This window comes from Aptenodytes forsteri, unplaced genomic scaffold (assembly GCF_000699145.1).
Source record: "Aptenodytes forsteri isolate BGI_AS27 unplaced genomic scaffold, ASM69914v1 Scaffold92, whole genome shotgun sequence".
Lineage (NCBI taxonomy): Eukaryota > Metazoa > Chordata > Aves > Sphenisciformes > Spheniscidae > Aptenodytes > Aptenodytes forsteri.
Genome location: NW_008794581.1, coordinates 1,029,361 through 1,047,270, shown reverse-complemented (window position 1 = coordinate 1,047,270; position 17,910 = coordinate 1,029,361). Strand labels below are relative to the sequence as shown.

Below are 17,910 nucleotides of genomic sequence, written 5' to 3'. Positions count from 1 at the left end.
AGATATTTTTGGCAAAACTGACTTACTCCAGCAAAAAGTCTGTTCTGTTACATCAATGTTTCATGACTCTGACTGGCTCTCACCCTATTAAGCGTTGCACCTGTTGTGATCTGTGCATGAACATCTTGAAGAATGTGATGGCTATGTGAGACATGTTTTGGTATGAATTCATACAGGTAGATAGAGAAAGTCTATTTAAAAAAAAAATCAAACCTTTTAATAAACTTCCTTGTTCCTTTCAATGCTTTCCTATTTTTATCATCTATGAAGGTAGTAAAATAAATGTATTTCCAAAGGACTTGGGGGATAGGCAGGGTTTTGAGTTTCTATGTTTTTTGTTCCTCTTTTGAGGCTTGCCTTTTAGGCATGGTATAAATGATAGTTGTAATATAGTTGGTTCCCAAAGGAGGATGCTTAATTTCTAGATTTGGAACAATTGGATCAATGAAGTTGATTTCAACAACTTAGGATTTTGGGTTCGTTCTAAAGTTAGTGATTCATTTAATTGTATTTTCCATAAAACATAGTGCATATATATTGATTAAAAATACTTCAAAATTTAATTTAGAAGTAAAAATGGAGAGCAGTATATTTACATAGTTTCTTCTATTTCAGTAGTGGATTTTTATATGCAAGTGGCTGCAAGGAGATAGTCTTCCGTATGTGAAATCTTATCTCTGCTGCTTATAGGTCATTGAACTGAATATTATGGGAAGTTCTGAGGGCAAAGAACTTACTATTTTTATAAAGTAATGCTCAGAAATATTGGTATGAAATTTCATTGCTTACAGCATGTTACATTGTATAAGAATCATAATAGAGTAACAGACTACTAGTAATAGAATAAAGAAGTATTGTTTTTAATAAGGGAAATGTCAAATATTTGCAATAGAAGAAGCAAAGGAAGTTTTTATGTTAGGCTCTAAGACTTCAGTTTCTACAGAGAGAATGATGGTGGTTATTTTTCGTCCAGGAATTTGATCCTGAAGAGTTTTACTATCTTTTGGAAGCAGCCGAAGGCCATGCTAAAGAGGGGCAAGGCATTAAAACAGACATCCCTCGATATATTATTAGCCAGCTGGGCTTAAATAAAGATCCTCTGGAAGGTAAGTGCATCTCCTGGTCCGCTACAGGCTCCTAGATTTCTTTCTTCTCAATGTGTTTAATCAATCTGATAATCTGTGCGTAACTGAAAAGGGTCAAAGTAAAGATGGTTGCAGAACAAGCATTTGCTAACCCTCACAGTTCTCTCACAAGTTCAAAGGCATTAAAAAGGCCATCTGAGAGTTTTCTCATGTGAATATCATTCACAAATACACTGCGTCAATGACACTCTTCATCTTCTTCCAGCCTGGCAATGCAACTTTCTTATTTCAGCTGTAGCTGAAATTTACTGGTATAATTTGATATTGTTATCCAATCATAGGTATAAATGAAACTGGGCTGAGCTATTATTTGCCCTTCAGTGCCCCACAGGCACCCACATCTTAGAGTCCCTGAGAAGAATATCTCCCGTTCCTATTAAAACTGCAAAGATTTCTTTTTCTGGGTAATTTATGTGTCCATGTTGAGGGCTTTTGTAGGGAGAACTTGGGTTCCAATGGAGGTATTGTCATTGCAGAATTTTTGTTTGCCTGATTCTTCTTTTAAGGACAGTGTTGGGAAAACTAAAACTACTTCTGTTTCCTAGCCAGACCATTTTCTCTTCCATCCTGAGATCAGATTCTATCACTGGTGACAAATGGAAATTGGTTCATTGTGTTCAGTGCTAGTCTTGAAATTTGGAAGTAACTGGTAGAAATGCCATCATGGAAAATGAGTCTAGCTAGCGCCGTGTAGCTTGTCTTCTGTGTTATGACCCAGGACAAGGGGGATCTCTAGGAGAGGACTTGATAACATGAAATAACACCAAAAAACTAGGATAAACTTTTTTTTTAACCAGTTCCGTGATGCAAGATCACATTTCCTTAAATCAAAGGAGTAGTATATTGTGTGTTAAAAGAAAACTCTTTTTTGTTCAACTTCAGCAGCTTGTGAAATTCAGCACTGCCAGATGTTGTCAGGAATTTGGTTAGATCTAATTCAATTAGATTGGATGTTGTTATAGATGATATTCATGTTATGTTAACGGATTTAAAGACAGTCAAGCCTATTATTAGTCTGCTTCCTATATTCACAGAAGAACTTCCTCATCCAAATTTAGTATTATTTTTATCTGAGATATAGATTAAAGCAGCTTTGACGCTTTTTGCTTGGATTTGGAGTGCAGCAAGGATGCCAGACAAATTGAGAAAATATATATAAATACTGTTTTCCATGTGGTACTGGAAAAGATCAAGTAGCAGCTTAATTCTCTGCAAGATAAAGAGGTGTCTGCTGGATTTGGAGAGCTGTTGGTCTGGCCTAGACTGATAAGTCACAAATTCTTCATTGATGAAGTATGCAAGGTTTAATTTGGAGTGTGGGTTGAGGGTTTAGTATTATTGACCCTGGTTCTGCCACTTGAACCTTATCTTACTGATTGACTCTTTCTGGCCACTTGGATAAAGTGTTCCTCAGCATGAGTCAAGAATCTGACGCTACCTAAGTTTAATAGTATCTTTGAATTTTTTTAAACAGTTCATTGTGAGAGAGGTCTAGTGACAAATGCTATATACAAATAAGGGATACTATTTTCTTAGACTAAATATTTATTTTATGTGAGTGTACTTCATCTAGGACACAAAATTACATTTCATAAATTGAATATTAATGAATAGAACATAAACTATGAAGCATTCCAGGATAATTGAAATGTGTTTTTTTTCTGAGGGGAAAAAAATGGGATATGTGGTTTGTCAGTAAATACTGAGGGGTGTATGATGTATAGATTACTGATCTTTGGTTCAATTGGAGATTTGGGCAATTGAATTATTTTGAGTATCATTTTAAAGGTTAATGTGTATGTAGATTTGTGATCAAATAATTCAGGCCATCTGATTCGTATTAATGCTCTCCTGCCTCCCTACAAAAAGTGGTATTTGTAAGCAGTATAAATCACTGTGCAATGACTTCTTAAATGATCTGGTTTTGGTTTTAAATTGGTGCCTCTACATACAATGACATTTCGTAAGCAAAAGTAAAAGAATGGCACTATGGGTTTATACCCTGGAATTAATCATTTACAAAGAGAATTATTTGGAAACACTATATCCATTGCTATTAAAAAAAATTACGTAAAGATCATCCTCCTGAGAGAGCTTTAATTTCCTTGTATGCAAAAATGGAAAATATTTAAAAATATTTAAATAGCAGAAGAACCAAATCTTTGAAAACAAACAAAACCCACCTCAGTAACACCACTTTTCCTGAAATACAGAATTGTATTTTCAACTAAGCTGTTAAATTATGTTTGCAATGTTCATAAATGTTCATGCAAAGGATTTTACTTCCTCTGCAGAGAAAAGCAACTTACCTCTTTAGACCTTTCTCTGCTTACCTCCTTTGTTTGCTGCCATAGCTGTAGTGTCCTTTCTTTGAGTGAAATGATGCATGCATTACTTGGAGATAATGCTAGATAAATTTATACTGTACTGAAAGCAATACCAAAACAGATTCATCACTTAGGAGAGACTGGTGGCTGCATTTCTGAAGAGTTCCCCAAAGAGAAATTTTTTTCCCCATCATTTTTAAATTACCATCTTTACCTTTTTGAATCATGAGTCTTCAGAAATGGTTTAAATCAATGAAAGAAAAAGGGCAGATGTTTAATGGTATTTAGATGAGTTTTAAAAATCTCTTCAGGCATTACAAAATGGTTCCATAGCTCCCTGTTTTGAAAGCTGACTCTTGGTTCCATTCCATTACTACCTACTGCTTGCAAAGAATATGTATTTCTCAGATAATGGTTATTTTGCAAAAGTTCTGTTTAAAAATGGCTCATTTTAATTTGCTATTTATGAAAATAATTTCAGTTGAGAAGGCTGTCAAAGTATATTATTCTAGCTTGCTTGGTTCTCACCCACACAATAAAGGTTTCATCTACACTTCTATTATAAAACCCCCACGTTCACGAAACTGTGACTTTTGCTAGGGAAATCCACTCCAGTTTTGAGTTTGGCCTGTATCATGTTAGCTTAGGTCCTTTTTTTTTTTTTTATTTAAAGATTTGTTCATTCTCAGTGCAGATATTTTTCACTGTTTGTTGACTTCATATTCAGAATTTTTGAATGTTTTTAGCTTCTCTAACACTTCAAAGTTCTGTTTGTTTTTTGAAGTGACATTTTCATTCTTACACTTTACAAATGTTGTGTTTTGGATAGTGATTACAAATGAGCGTTACTCCTTAAATCTTTAACTGTCCCAACAGAAAATTATCTGTGTGGTTAATTTGCTCTTAATGATTACTGTAAGTGTTGTGCAGAATTTCACTTGTAATAGTCACTTACTGTTATGTAGAAAAGTCCGGTTTAGATACCCTATGTGAATATTCAATTATTTTTCGTTTTCATAAAATCAGTTAAAAGTCCCGAGATAAAAATGCACCTCACAAATTTCAGGTGGTCTTATCTCTGATCCCCAGCACGTAATTATGATAAAATGTGCATCTTTGGCTATGTGGGGTATATAATTAACTATGTATATGATTAAAATAATACTAAGCTTCCCAGGGTGTTTTAGCTACCAGCTGTCCTGTTTAGCTTTTATTACCCTCATGAATTCTTAGTTACTGGGCCCCTGAAGAACAGGATAGCCTTAGGAGCTCTGCAGCATAGGTTGACCCTGGCAGGGACAACCAGCTCAAGTTGTAGACTCCCAAAATCTTAGTTTCCCAGAGAAGTCATCTGTATTAGTGACTCCATAAATTATAAGCTTCTAAGAAAATGGCTTTTAGCTTATTCTGTTAGGCATATCAGCATTTCTGTGTCGAAGATGCAAACCATTTGGAGTCCATCTGTGTCTAAACTAGAAGCTTTTTGCTCTAACTGTGAAGGAGCCCAACAAGGATGGGGCCTACTAATATAATATACTAATATACTCAGGCCTGCTGAGATCCTCAGCAGTTTTAGCAGATTAGTGCTGTCTTTCCCTTAATCATAGAATCATAGAATCATTGAGGTTGGAAAGGACCTCTAAGATCATCGAGTCCAACCGTCAACCCAACACCACCATGCCCACTAAACCATGTCCCTAAGCGCCTCATCTACACGTCTTTTAAATACCTCCAGGGATGGGGACTCCACCACTTCCCTGGGCAGCCTGTTCCAATGTTTCACCACTCTTTCAGTAAAGAAATTTTTCCTTACATCCAATCTAAACCTCCCCTGCCGCAACTTGAGGCCATTTCCTCTCGTCCTATCACTTGTTACTTCGGAGAAAAGACCGACACCCACCTCGCTACAACCTCCTTTCAGGTAGTTGTAGAGAGCGATGAGGTCTCCCCTCAGCCTCCTTTTCTCCAGGCGAGATCATATGCTCAGATCATATGTGGATCTCAGAATTCCCATGTCTCAGCAGTGATAACAGTATCGCTCTTCATTGCTTAATGACTGTTTGAATTCTTCAGTGGAAGATTACATAGGCATTGAATAGCAGGTCTTCATTTTCTGGGTGGGACTTTTTTATATATGCTTGGAGGTGCCCTAAAAGTTATTTGGCAAGTACTACAGATAGGACAGCATGTTATATTAAGTATTCCACAGAAGTGTCACTTCCCAGGTTTTCTGTGCTTCATTTAGTTTTGTATTTGCTATAGGTTAAAATGAAGTTTCTAACCTTTGTTTCCAGAAATAGCTCAGCTAGCTAACTGTGACAGTGGGACAGCAGAAACTCTGGAAGTGGATGAATCAATAAATGTAAGTTGTCCTGTTATGTTGCTGCTTTTGCTGAATCTGAGCAAGGAAAAATAAATGTGTTGTGTTCTCCCCAGCCCTGCCCTGTTGTGTTTTCTCCTGCTATGTGTAAACAGATTGAATAGAACAGTGGTTAATCCTCAGACTAATGCCATGGTGCTCAGCAGACAGAAGGCTCCCAAAAATATTAGAACAAAACTTTCTACCTATTTTCCTGGATGTTGCAGTATCTTTAGCTTCCACAAAGTTAGTGTTCACCATGTGACAATTGTTTTACCACAGAATCCACCACTGCTTCCTTTATTTCTGTTTAATTAATGTATTTATTTTTCTTTTAGAAGGACTTTTAAACCGTTTCATAAAAAATAAAGTATTTTAAACAGATTTTAAACCAGTCCATTTACACAGGCAGCTAATGATCAAATTGAGAGACTCTGAACAGATCCGGTGAAGAGACAAGGAAGAAATGAGCAAGTTAGCAAATAGCCTGGATTCAGAAAGTTAGTTTGCAATCTGAAAGATTGTGCATTGTTGTTCTGAATCTGTGTTCAAAAATATTTGTCTACAGTAATGGGTATCTTAAAGTAGTATTTTGTCAGATGCTTGTTCAGGTTGGCAAAAGAAAAACGAGTTGGAGGAGTTGGTTGGGCTGAATATTGTGGGCTTAAATGCTCTCAATTTAAATTCTTGTTTTTAAAAGTTGGTTCTTTATCTTGGATTTCAGTCAACAGAGTAGATGTCAATTCAGTGTCAATTTTCAGTGCAAGTGGATAGAAAAAGCGAGTGCAATTTTGGGGGATGCATAGGTAATTCAGTGGTACTTTACAAATGTTTGTAGAGTTTAAAATACAGGTATGGGGTATCTGTTAAACTAGTTCTGATACGCTACAGAAAAGACATCATCCTCTGGTACATGTCGTATTATCTTGAGATAATTTCTGACTTTCTGGCAAAACGCCACCTATAAAGGCTTCCAGAGTTGTGAAATGAAGGGTGTTTCTTATTCTGCTGCTTTCGTTCATATGCATTTAAAATACTGTATTAGGCCTGAGCAGTATTTAGTGGAAGGATACTGACAAATTGGAGAAAAGACAGAAAGAATAACTAGAAGACTTAAAGGAAGTGCTGAAGTGCTTAGGAGATTCTAAGGTGCAAACTGGCTTAGCAATAGCTAAGAAATTGCAATTGTAAAGTTATTTGTGTTGTGCAAATTTTGACAAAATACAGGAAGAATAATGCAGTGTAATAAAGGAACGTAAGTAGGGGAGGTGATGAAATGAAAATCAGTGAAGAAGAATACATGGTGACTATTTGGAAACATTTTCTCAAAGTGTAGCTGTGGAATAAACACACATGGGAAGTGACAGGAAGCATAACTTAAAGTACAGGGTCATTCAAAATCATCATAAATACGCAATTAGGAAGAATCCTGTACTGGCAGACAAGTGGGCTAAACAATTTAATAAATCGTCTCGCTCTGCTCCTGTGTAGTTCATTATATTAACATACTCACTGTTCTTCTTGCACTGAATTTTCTTAGCAAGCATTTAATTGAAAATGGTCCAACTGGTTCTACTGTCAACCTTAACTATTACCAAACTGCCTAGATAGGGATCATAGAATTTCTTGGAGATTTGTAAAACATCTTGAAAAGGATCTTGTGGGTTTGGAATACTGAATTTGGAGTCCCATGCCCTCGTCATCCCCCCTGCACCCCAATTCTAATTCACACATCTTCAAGATTAATTAAAAATTAAAGCTAGAAAAAAGGTTGTGTAGTACTTGGGACAGCTCCATTTTGAAAATGTTCTGGCATACAAGTAGGTGAAAGTGACCTCAGTAATGGTAGAATTATTGCATTTTTATCTTCCATATTTTTCTCTTTCATTTTGTGTCTCTCTTCACAGTCTATCCTAAGTTATATCACAGTCTATCCTAACATGAGTTCGAAATGTGCAAAAGTTTATTTGAATGAATGACACCTCATCTGCATTTTGTTACACGGTACTACCAGAGTCAGATTTGCTAAAATGGGAAGGCAATGGCCAACGAGTGCCTGGTGGGATTCACAGAAGTCCGTAACTCCAGACAGGAATTGCCAGTAACTCCTTTACCAGAAGCCTTCATGCCTGTCTGCTGTAACCTGTGCATGTAGATAAGCGGACAGATAGCTGCGGTGTAACAAATACCTTTTTGATGAAAAAGCAACTTTGCTTCAGGAGTCCCTTTGGTCCCTCTCTGTGCTAGCTGTGTGGCTAACTGGCCAGAGCTTTTAGCTGGTTCATCAAGGTGTGACAGCCTAGTTGTAGTTGGTTTTTGTTTGTTTTTTATTTTTCCCTGATTTTGAAAAAAGTACTGTATTAACTTTGTTCTTTATCCTCTTTTACTTTGAAGAGCTCTAATACCTCACTGAAGCTGCAGAGGAAACCTCGGGAAAGTGATTTTGAAACAATTAAACTGATTAGTAATGGAGCTTATGGGTGAGTAATCCATGAGTGCAACAGCTCTTTTGCATTTTATTTTTGTTTAACTTCCCATTATTTCTTATTGCAGGGATGTTTATGTGAGGGAGTTTGTTTGCACTGCTGCTTTTTCATTCTGCTCTCCTTGGGTTTTTTGCTAATATTTGAAGTTCACAAGAAAAACTTTCTGGAAAGCCGGCTAGGCAATAATGAATTACTGTGTGCTGCAGTAAATTAAAATACTGAATATTACACCACAAAGATTTTTCAGAAGTAGGTATCATGTAATGCCAAAGATGAAATCTGAGTAAATCAAAAGGCAGATCTAAAGCCACCTTTATAAATACTGGAAACAGCCTATGTTTATGCAGATGTGAAACAGAATAAAACTGTATCTGCAGGGAGACAGATTGTTAAAAATGAGGGCTTACTTGACCTAAAAATACTGGTGAAGTAGAAACAAATTTCCTTAAGTAGGGCAGCACTGTTTTGTTGCTTCTCCGTGGACGCTCTTCTATCCTCAAATTTTAACCAGTTAGCGTTTAAGGAATTGCTGTTACTTGGTTAGTTTCTGGGTACTTGGAAAGGACACAGCTTACTGCCCGGTGGTATGAGAGTCATCTGGAGGTACCCTAGAAGACCAAGAGAAAATTATGTTAGCCTGGGCCTTAAATGAGCACAAAATGTTTTCTGGAAGTACCATGTAGGGATTGTGTCTATCTGCAGGCAGAAGTCTGTCTTCAGTCACCTTTTCTGATCAGATACTATCTATTAGACCCTTGATTGTCTCCTCCTCTGCACTGAAATGTATCAAGACATGAACTGTTGGTCTGTGTAACCTGCAGGACCAGGAGGGATGTATTGGTTCAAAAAAGAGGGGTTTCTGTTTTGAGGCGAGGAGCCCATCACCAAATGAGACCATGTCACAGCCCAGCAGTGGAAAGGGCCGTGCTGCTCTCCAGCACAGACCCCGTTAGACTGGCTCTACTCTGCACTACCTCTGCTTGAGGTAGAAATCAGCAGCGACCTGACAGGACTTGAGCACTCTTTCAAGAGACCTTGGACATAGAAGAGGAAGCACCTGCAACCTGGAGTTTTGCATGCCATTTTAATGGCCTGAGGCTGATGGGCGCAGTAATACTCTGATCATATTCAGTTAAATGCAACTCTGAGCACTGGGACAGGAGGCACTTAGTACTGCCTAGTACTGTTGGTCATGATAGCTTGTGTGGAGGCTATTACTTGTGTCCAGACCTGCTTACACAGCTCAGCAAAAAGCCTGAAGGAAATAGCGTAATTTGCATTAAAGTTACGTAAATATCCAAATACAATGTCTCACTAGTCAACCTCTGCACGATTCATTTTCTCAGAATTTCTCCCTAGGCAAACTCATTACTTACCATATGCCAGTTTCTCCCAATTACCCCAGGACTTCAAAAGCCTTTCTTCCAGCAGTTAGCAGTAGCTGCTGCTCTCTTCCCTGGCTGCATCCCTCTCTCCTTCCCTTGGCAGATGCTTAGTCCCCTCCATTTCTCCTTTCATCTCCTACCCAATTTCCTCTTTGTCTTACTGGAGAAGGATAAGAAGAACTGTGTGTGGTGGGGTCCCCATCGGAGAAAAGGGTGTCTGAGTCACTAGACCTGCTCAGCTTCCCAGCAGTTTTAGGATGCTAAGGGATGGGGAGAGGAGGGAGCAGCTGCAGAAGGGCATGCTGCAACCAGCACCATGAGGCCAGCCACCTAAAGGCAGAGATTCCGTAGACCTGTGGCTCTTGCTCCATAGGTGTTACAGTCAGAAGGAACCTTGATGAGCCATTAAGAAAGATAGAATGGAGACAACTGTCCATTTGAAACTGGAGACAAGTAAGGATCTGAAAAGCTGGAAAAGAAAGGATGAAAAGCCATGGCTTTCTATAGCACATATGACGTAGGCATGTAGTATTTTTTTTCCTCATGTTTGTGGCAGGGAAAATCAATACTTAGAAACACTTTTTTAATGCCAATAATATGTGAAATTGGCAATATAAATGTTGTAAAAATTGGACGAGACCCTGATAAATTTGTGAGGAAAAGGAGAGCTGATAGAGGGTGAACAGCTTGGAGCGTATCTGGATTCTGCATGAATCATTATTGTCTTTAGCAAATGTTAAAACAGGGGTAAGCTGGTGGGTTATACTGTGGTAGTATTAGAAGTGGACATTGAAAATCTCATCAGTTTAGTAGAGTGCTATTACTCCCATCCTTAAGCAAACAATAACAAAGTAGATTTTGTTGCTTTGGATTTTTGTTTTAAATGGTTACTTCTTAGAAGAAAAATCAAGAACAAGAAAGAAAACAAAGATACAGCCCCTTACTAATTAATGTAGAGGGAAAGAACACACTCAATTAACTGTGAGACAATAAACTTTTAGAAGTATTTACTCACTTTTGAAAGTGATTTTAGCACCTAGTCACTTCCCCCCAGCTACTGTAAGTTGAGGAGGCTTGTGCTCCTAAATTCTCTGGGATATTACTTTTTCAAAACCGTGCTTGAAGATCTCCACTGTGGTATGTCGGATAAGTGGGACCATAGTACCGACACCATTTTTTGATCTTTATTAAGTGTTTTTTCTGTTGGCACCAATACAATTGGTGGTTAATTTACTGAAAAGTTACGGTCAAGTTTAAAGGGGAATACGTTACGATAACCTAAATGCTCTTTAACCCATCTACAAAATGGAGTGTAATAAAGCAGTAATACCTGTTCCATCTGTGAATACAAAGCAGTAAACTGCCCCATAGGCATTTATTGCAGTTTATTTACAAGTATAAGCAGCTGAAATAAAAGTTATTGTTGTTATGCTACAAGGATTTTTTTTTTCCTTCCATGTATTTTCCAGGCCATTAATTTTTTGAAATAACCTCAATATGTGTGAGTTCTGCCTGTGCTTCATCGATTTATTCTCAAAAATATGTCAGTGGGCATATTTTGTGTTCTGACTTACTAAAGAGTCAGTATGCTATTGTAATATTTTATTTATTTTGAGGCTATAATGGAGGGTTTAATTCTGAACAAATTTTTAAAAAGAAACATACATTTTGCTGTGCTGTTTTTGCCTTCATTAGTGAAATGGAAAGCTTTGACTGCTTGACAGGGCAATTGTTGGTCTTGGCATGCTGTAGCAGAGATTTGTCAGATACATTAAACTTGATGAGTTTAAATATAAACTATTGGTTTTGTGAAGGTTTGAGTAAATATCTTAGTTCTTTGCTTTTAATTGATTGGGTAAACTAATTTGTAGTGCAATTAAATGACTGTATAGTAGATGAGGTGTATCAGGCTGTTGGGAATGGCTAGGAATATACAAGAAGTTAAACAAGCTGTGAATCAGTAAACATATAGGATGCTAGCCAAGTCGTTAATGGTTGCTTTTTGTTAATGCTGACTTTTTTCAGCCAGCCAAAACTTTTCATACTTCCCAAATTTTAAACTTTTACTGCAATTACAGCAACATTTTTTCTATATTCCAGCTTGCAAGAGGTAGCAGGTAGTAGTAGTCCATCTCTTCAAGCTGACATCAGCCTGGTTTCCTGAACCAGCTCAACAAAATAAAGATGACATTTGATTTCAGGGAAGCGAATGATGTTAGTTCAGTTGTTCTTCACTAATGTATAACTGTATCTGCTTAAAGCAAATACATGATACCACTTTTGCGCCTGCCTGGAATGCTTTTACTTCTACAAATATGCTAATGTCCATATGTACGTGACATACTGGCTAATGGTGTTGCTTGATAAATTTAAAAACTCTGAGGCAGTGTTGGCTTGAGCAGCTGCTGCCCCTAACCTGTGAGTACTCGTTCCTGTCCCTTCTCCACTCGGTTGACAGTACTTGCTCATGTGTTGTTGGATTGGGAATGGGACTAAGAAAGTTACCCAGTTGCAGAATAACACCCAGTCAATCAGGTTAATTCATCATCAGCCTGGCAGTCACCAGTTCAGAAGTGGAGTGGGACAGGGGGAAGCGTGGCTTTGTAGGTTCACTTAAGTAGCACCACCTCTGAATGGACTACATGTCTAATGAGCTGCATTCCTTTCCTTCTTTTCTGTTTACCCCTGTGGGTGACTGGTCTGTGCAGAGTAAGAGGCTTTGATTCCTAGAAGCGCATAGATTTAAAGAGCAGTTTAGAAAGTAGAGGCTGGCAATTTCTATGCTAGGGATCTTATATTCATCATTCATTGTGGACTTACTCAAAACGATAAACGTTGAACTCATGCACTTTACTGCCCTTGAGTGAGCCTCCCTTCCCAGTACAGCAGAGGCCAAATGCCTTATCTTTCTTCTGCAGCTAATATATGTGTGAGGATCTAATATTGGCAGCTAATGCAATCCTTTTGGTGGTAGAGAAAGGTTGTTACCATGTTGAAGGTCTTGAATTCTGTCTGCCCTTCCTGAATGTGCAGCATGCTACAAACTGGTGAGGAGCTCAATTTCTCAGATGTTTCTTTTGCAAATACGGAACAGTTTACCCATAGGAAATCTGGACAGCAGCTTCATCATTTTGCATCTGTGTTTACTAGCTGCCATAAAGATAGAAGACGTTGCTACTGTTAGGTATGGAGAGGTGGTTTTATTAGTCAAAATTTGTGACATATTGGAACAACTAGGACTAGTACCAGTTGTGAGAGAAGGATCACAGCCATTGTGTGGCTGAAATATTGCTGAGAGGAGGCTGTGCGTGTTGTCCCATGGCTCGGAAGACCCACACCACACTGGATGCTAATGTTAGGAGTGCTGCAGCGCTTTAGGCAGCATTTCCTCCTGCCCCCAAATAAATCTTTTCTGGTCATGGGCATCGCCTAGCTAGGACGTGGTACAGTGCTGCTTGTAAATACTGATCTTAAATAACTATCCGTAAACTTTACCATATTGCCGTAACATGAATCACAGCCTCAGAAGTGGCTCCTCTTCACTGGAGGCAACGTCAGATATAATGCCAGGGTAGTGCAGAATTTAGCAGTCTTTTCTCAGGAAATTGCTTGTGAAAATGAAACGTAGCTCCTGGTGAGCAGCTGTAACTTTTAAGCAGCAAGTACAGTACCTGCGTTTCCACAAGGAGTTCAAGGTCCTTTGACAAATTAGAGAATCGGGTCAAAGCAAGTGACACAGCTACATTAGCCTCAAGCACTGAATGCAGGCTAGACTGTAAAATGGCTCTAAAAGTTGAAGTTACTGAAGAGCTAGGCCTGAAGCCTGTAAGTAATTTAGAGAAAAAAACAGGAATCTCGGTTGTAAGATTGGAAGGACAGATTGCATAATATTTAAGCTGGAGCAATTCAGGAACCCAGTTAAATGTTTTAGCATTTTTTTTGGTCATCTTAACACATGTGCACTGCGTTTTGTATTTGTGCCTAGCTAAAGGTATTTTAGAGATACTTTTTCAGGCTGAGATTTATGTTGGAAGTGGAATAAGGTAATGTGTGGATAATGCCAAATTTTATGAATTTTCTTATTTCTCTTGAAAAGTAAACTTTTCTTACTATGTTGAAATACAGCATCAATAAAATACAGAGCACTTGTGTACCTGTTGAGATCCATATAGTGAAATCAGAGGATGTTTTGGAAATCTCTTGTCACCATGTTATGAAAAGGGGATCACAGAAAGGGGGGGAGGCAGAAAAGCAAATTCTTCATTTGTAACCATAGGAGGTTGCAACAATGCGACTCTGATTGTAGCTTTGCAGGCAGACATGGCATACCGCTGTCATTGAGTGGATCGACAGGGAATCGGATGATCTGGATGTTCTTAATACATTGCTTTTGTGTTAAAGGAATCCTCAAATTTTCAATTGTCTTTATAATAATCTGAAAATCATGAGCAGCATTTAATGATCAAGGCCAAGAAACGAGGAATTGAGGTATTGTGCCCTCTCTTAAAAGCACATACAAAACAAAAATAAACTTCCGTCTAGTGCTCCAGCTCTGTAGCATTCTGAAAAATAAAGAATAGAGAGATGTGGGAAAGTGGGCCTGTGGGCAGAAAAAACAAGGTGCAAGTTCAATGCCAGGATTAGCAGAATGTAGCAAGATGACAGCTTCGAGGAGAGTGAACGGAAACTAGAAGACCATCACAATCTACACGGTAAGTTGTTACACAATAACAGAAGCATACTTCAAGGGTGGCATATCAGGGTTCAGAATCACCCAAGACAAAGTTATGTGCTGGAACTCACTGTGGCTGTTCCCATCATTTTACCTCAAAGTTCACAGTTGTGTCTCAGCAGATGTATGCTTGACTCCAAGCTTTCCATTTAGATTAAGCTGAAGCCCCACTTAAGTGTAGAAACATGGAAGATTTCCTGTTCTGTTTTTTTTTCTTTTTCTTTTTTTTTAATGTCCAGGCAATTTATACATCTTAATTTAACTGTTTCTCTTTGGGAAGATTTCATTTTCTATTTATCATCTTACTGACATTTCAGCACATTCTAATACGCTCTTTCGAACTGTGGGAGCTGAGAACACCGGTGTCACAGGCAGTCCCGGGCGCAGTTGCAGTGTGCTTAGTTTAGTGGTAGGCTGAGGAAGTGGTGTCGCTGCTGTGAACTGGCAGCATCCTGGAGGAAGAAGGGAGGTCTTCTGTGGGAATAACATGCTGCTGGCTAGGGCATAGTTTTCTTTGTAAAGCATAAATGCTGTTTGCTGGGGTTACTGTGATCAGAGGATGTGAATAAGCGGTGTTAGACACTTTCATATGCTGAAGATCATTTAAAAGCACTTTACATTGCATAAACAGTGTATGCATGTGTAAATGTGAGAGACACAATTGTGTTGTGGTTGTCTCGTGAGTCTGGTACACTTGAACTAAACAGTTTTTTTCTGAGGTATTGTAGATAACTGAATCCTAGTGGGAAGTCATACAATTAGCTGCCCGTGACTGTAAGACTGGCGAATGCGATTTAGGGAGCTGGGGAAACATAACCAACATGTCCCAGATATTTACTGGACTAGACAGTCCTTAGAACTTACTGGTTCTTTGTCTTTAAATATGGTAGTAATGACCCTACAGATCCACATGATCTGCAGAGGGGACTTATTAAGATGCTGTAATAATATGCTCTCCTTAGTATCTGTCTTTTAAGAGTTCGTCTTGGCACACTGTCCACGTTAAAGCTCTGAGAAAGATCTGCATGCCAAGTCGTCAGGCAGTCCTCAGTTCATTCATACAACTTTATTTTTTTTGGAAGGGTTATGGCTTCAGGCACCTGAAGGGCTCACTTTTCTATGTGCCAGGAGTGCACAAGGGGACTGAAATAGGGAAAAGATGAAATTACAGGAGATTAAGAAGCTAAGACTGACTGACAGGAGATAGCAACAAAAGAGAGAGGAAAACCAGAATGTAAGGGAAAGAAAAGCAAAGGCAAAGAGTTCTAATGAAGGGGTGGAGAGAGAAGTGACTATGAGGGGAGCAGTGGGAAGAGGTGCAAGAGGACAAAAGGTGTGAAGCCAGCAGGGAGGAGTACTGGAGCTGAGTAACTCGGTCTTTATTCCAGCTTGGGAGGGGCAGAAGGGAGTGAGCCTTAGTAGGAGGCACAAAGGGTGGGGTTTGTCTTGGGTTTTGCCCAAGGTGGTTTTCCCCTACTTTCATAATGATGTAATGTCTTTTACCTGCCCCACGCTCAGACAAGAACAAGAGATTAATGAAAGCTTTTGGAATCAGTAAGAGAAGCTTTCTTGTCTAGAAAAAGTTTTCCTCCACAAAGGAAAGCAGAAACGTTGATTTTTTCAGTGCCTGTAACTTTGGTAGCTGTGGGAAGATCTTCATAGAAATAGTAGGGCAAGAATCACTTTTTGTGTTTAAATAAATAATTGTACGCTGATAATTTGACCTCATGGGGACAACAAATTGAATTTAAAAACTACATAGTTGAGTCCCATTTTTTCCCCATCTGTTTTCTGCTTTTAGTTCTTTCTTTCCATAAACACTCACTACCGTGGTGATTATATACTGGAGATGCTATAAGCATTAAATGCTACAAAGTAGATTTCAAGCAAGGCAAACATTTTCAAGATTTGCCTCAAGGGATTTTGAGAAATGCAGCAGTAATGTTCTGTGTCAGTGTTTCACGGCAGGATGATTCCTTCTCCTGAGCCTTGAAGAGAGAGAAGGCCTGTCCACGTGAGGTTTTCTTTCACTTTGCTTCCCTCACTGCCTTGACCTTCTCTAACCAACCTCACAGGAAACTTTGTACCCAGTAGCCCAGTGGAAATTCTGCATGTCAAGATACGTTTTAATCCCACATTACCATATGGTTAACGCAGTGATCTTTGTTTTGGATTACCTACTGGTGACCTACCCCTGATATGGATCAATGCTGATGTCAGGGACTAAACAAGAACAGATGATTTTGCACCTGGCAATGAGGGAGACACCCGATCAAGCAACTTCTGAGCAGTCTTCATGAGAAACCTGTGACGTTTTAAAATCCCCTGGACTGAGTCTGAGTCATAATTACCTGACAGCACACTTACAAAATAAGCGTTTGTCGGAATGATTTATAACACTGTGCCATAGCTGGGTTTTGTATATAATCCTTTGTTGATGGAAACGCCCGAAATCTGCCTGAGCTGAAAGCATTTAATGTACCTGTTGGGGGGGGGGCGGCATTTGCTATATCTGTTGTTTGCTTTGGGGGGCAGGGGAGGGAGGAGTTGTTTGGTTTTAGTTTGTGTAGTAATTTGTGTTGACTGAGACTCATCCTGGTTATGAAACAAAATGAGGTTTGTAGTCATTCTCTAATGTGAAAGGCAGGTCAACTACATTAAATTAAAAAAAAGTCTTTTCTATAATACATACAAAATTTTTAAAAATACATTTATTTATTTGTAAAAAAGAGTATTTTGAATAACTATTAAAAATGTATTTCAGACTTTTTTCTTTTTCTCTCCCATTTGAACTTCTTCAGTGCGGTTTATTTTGTGAGACACAAAGAAACCAGACAAAGATTTGCCATGAAGAAAATTAATAAGCAGAACCTCATCCTCCGAAACCAGATCCAACAGGCCTTTGTCGAGCGTGATATCCTGACATTTGCAGAAAATCCGTTTGTTGTCAGCATGTATTGCTCCTTTGAAACAAGACGTCATTTGTGCATGGTCATGGAATATGTAGAAGGTGAAATATTTGTTCTGTTTTACAGAGGAAGAAGAGAGTTTTCTTACACCAAGAAGGAAAAATAACCCATATGGTACTTGCATTAGAAAGGCCCCCTGTGTGTCCTCTGTACTCTGGCAGTACAGATTTAGGATCTAAATCCAACAACAAGGCAGCTTTTTTCCCAGTCATTATCTCCCAGTGAGAGCTTGTAAAAACACTTGTGCTCCAGCTGTAATGGGAAATAACTGCTCTTTGAATAAGTTCCTCATTGACTGTAATCATAAGTGTCCTAGCATTGAAAGTTCATGTGGAAATGCTGTTTGCTTTTCTGGAGTTCAAATTTTCGTTAGGACATGCTGGGGTATTTGTAATAGTTATTTTACGAAGAAAGAGGGAAGAGGAAGCCATTTGAAAAGGTGCTGATGCTGGAGGAGAACAGTGGACAGAGGCAGTGCAAGATGAGCTACACAGGCTATGGTTGTGT

The 17,910-nt window shown here is 38.6% G+C and overlaps 1 protein-coding gene across 3 annotated transcripts in view; it reads left to right on the top strand.

Moving 5' to 3' along the window:
* The window catches only part of LOC103893370 (microtubule-associated serine/threonine-protein kinase 4), a 175,890-nt gene that overhangs the window by 127,084 nt on the left and 30,896 nt on the right, over positions 1-17,910 (top strand). For all 3 annotated transcript variants that reach the window (XM_019470261.1, XM_019470260.1, XM_009272469.1), the window contains 4 exons: positions 974-1,106; positions 5,767-5,834; positions 8,226-8,311; positions 17,236-17,444. In XM_019470261.1, the coding sequence (XP_019325806.1) occupies positions 974-1,106; positions 5,767-5,834; positions 8,226-8,311; positions 17,236-17,444 (496 nt within the window). The remainder of the gene's footprint in view (positions 1-973; positions 1,107-5,766; positions 5,835-8,225; positions 8,312-17,235; positions 17,445-17,910) is intronic.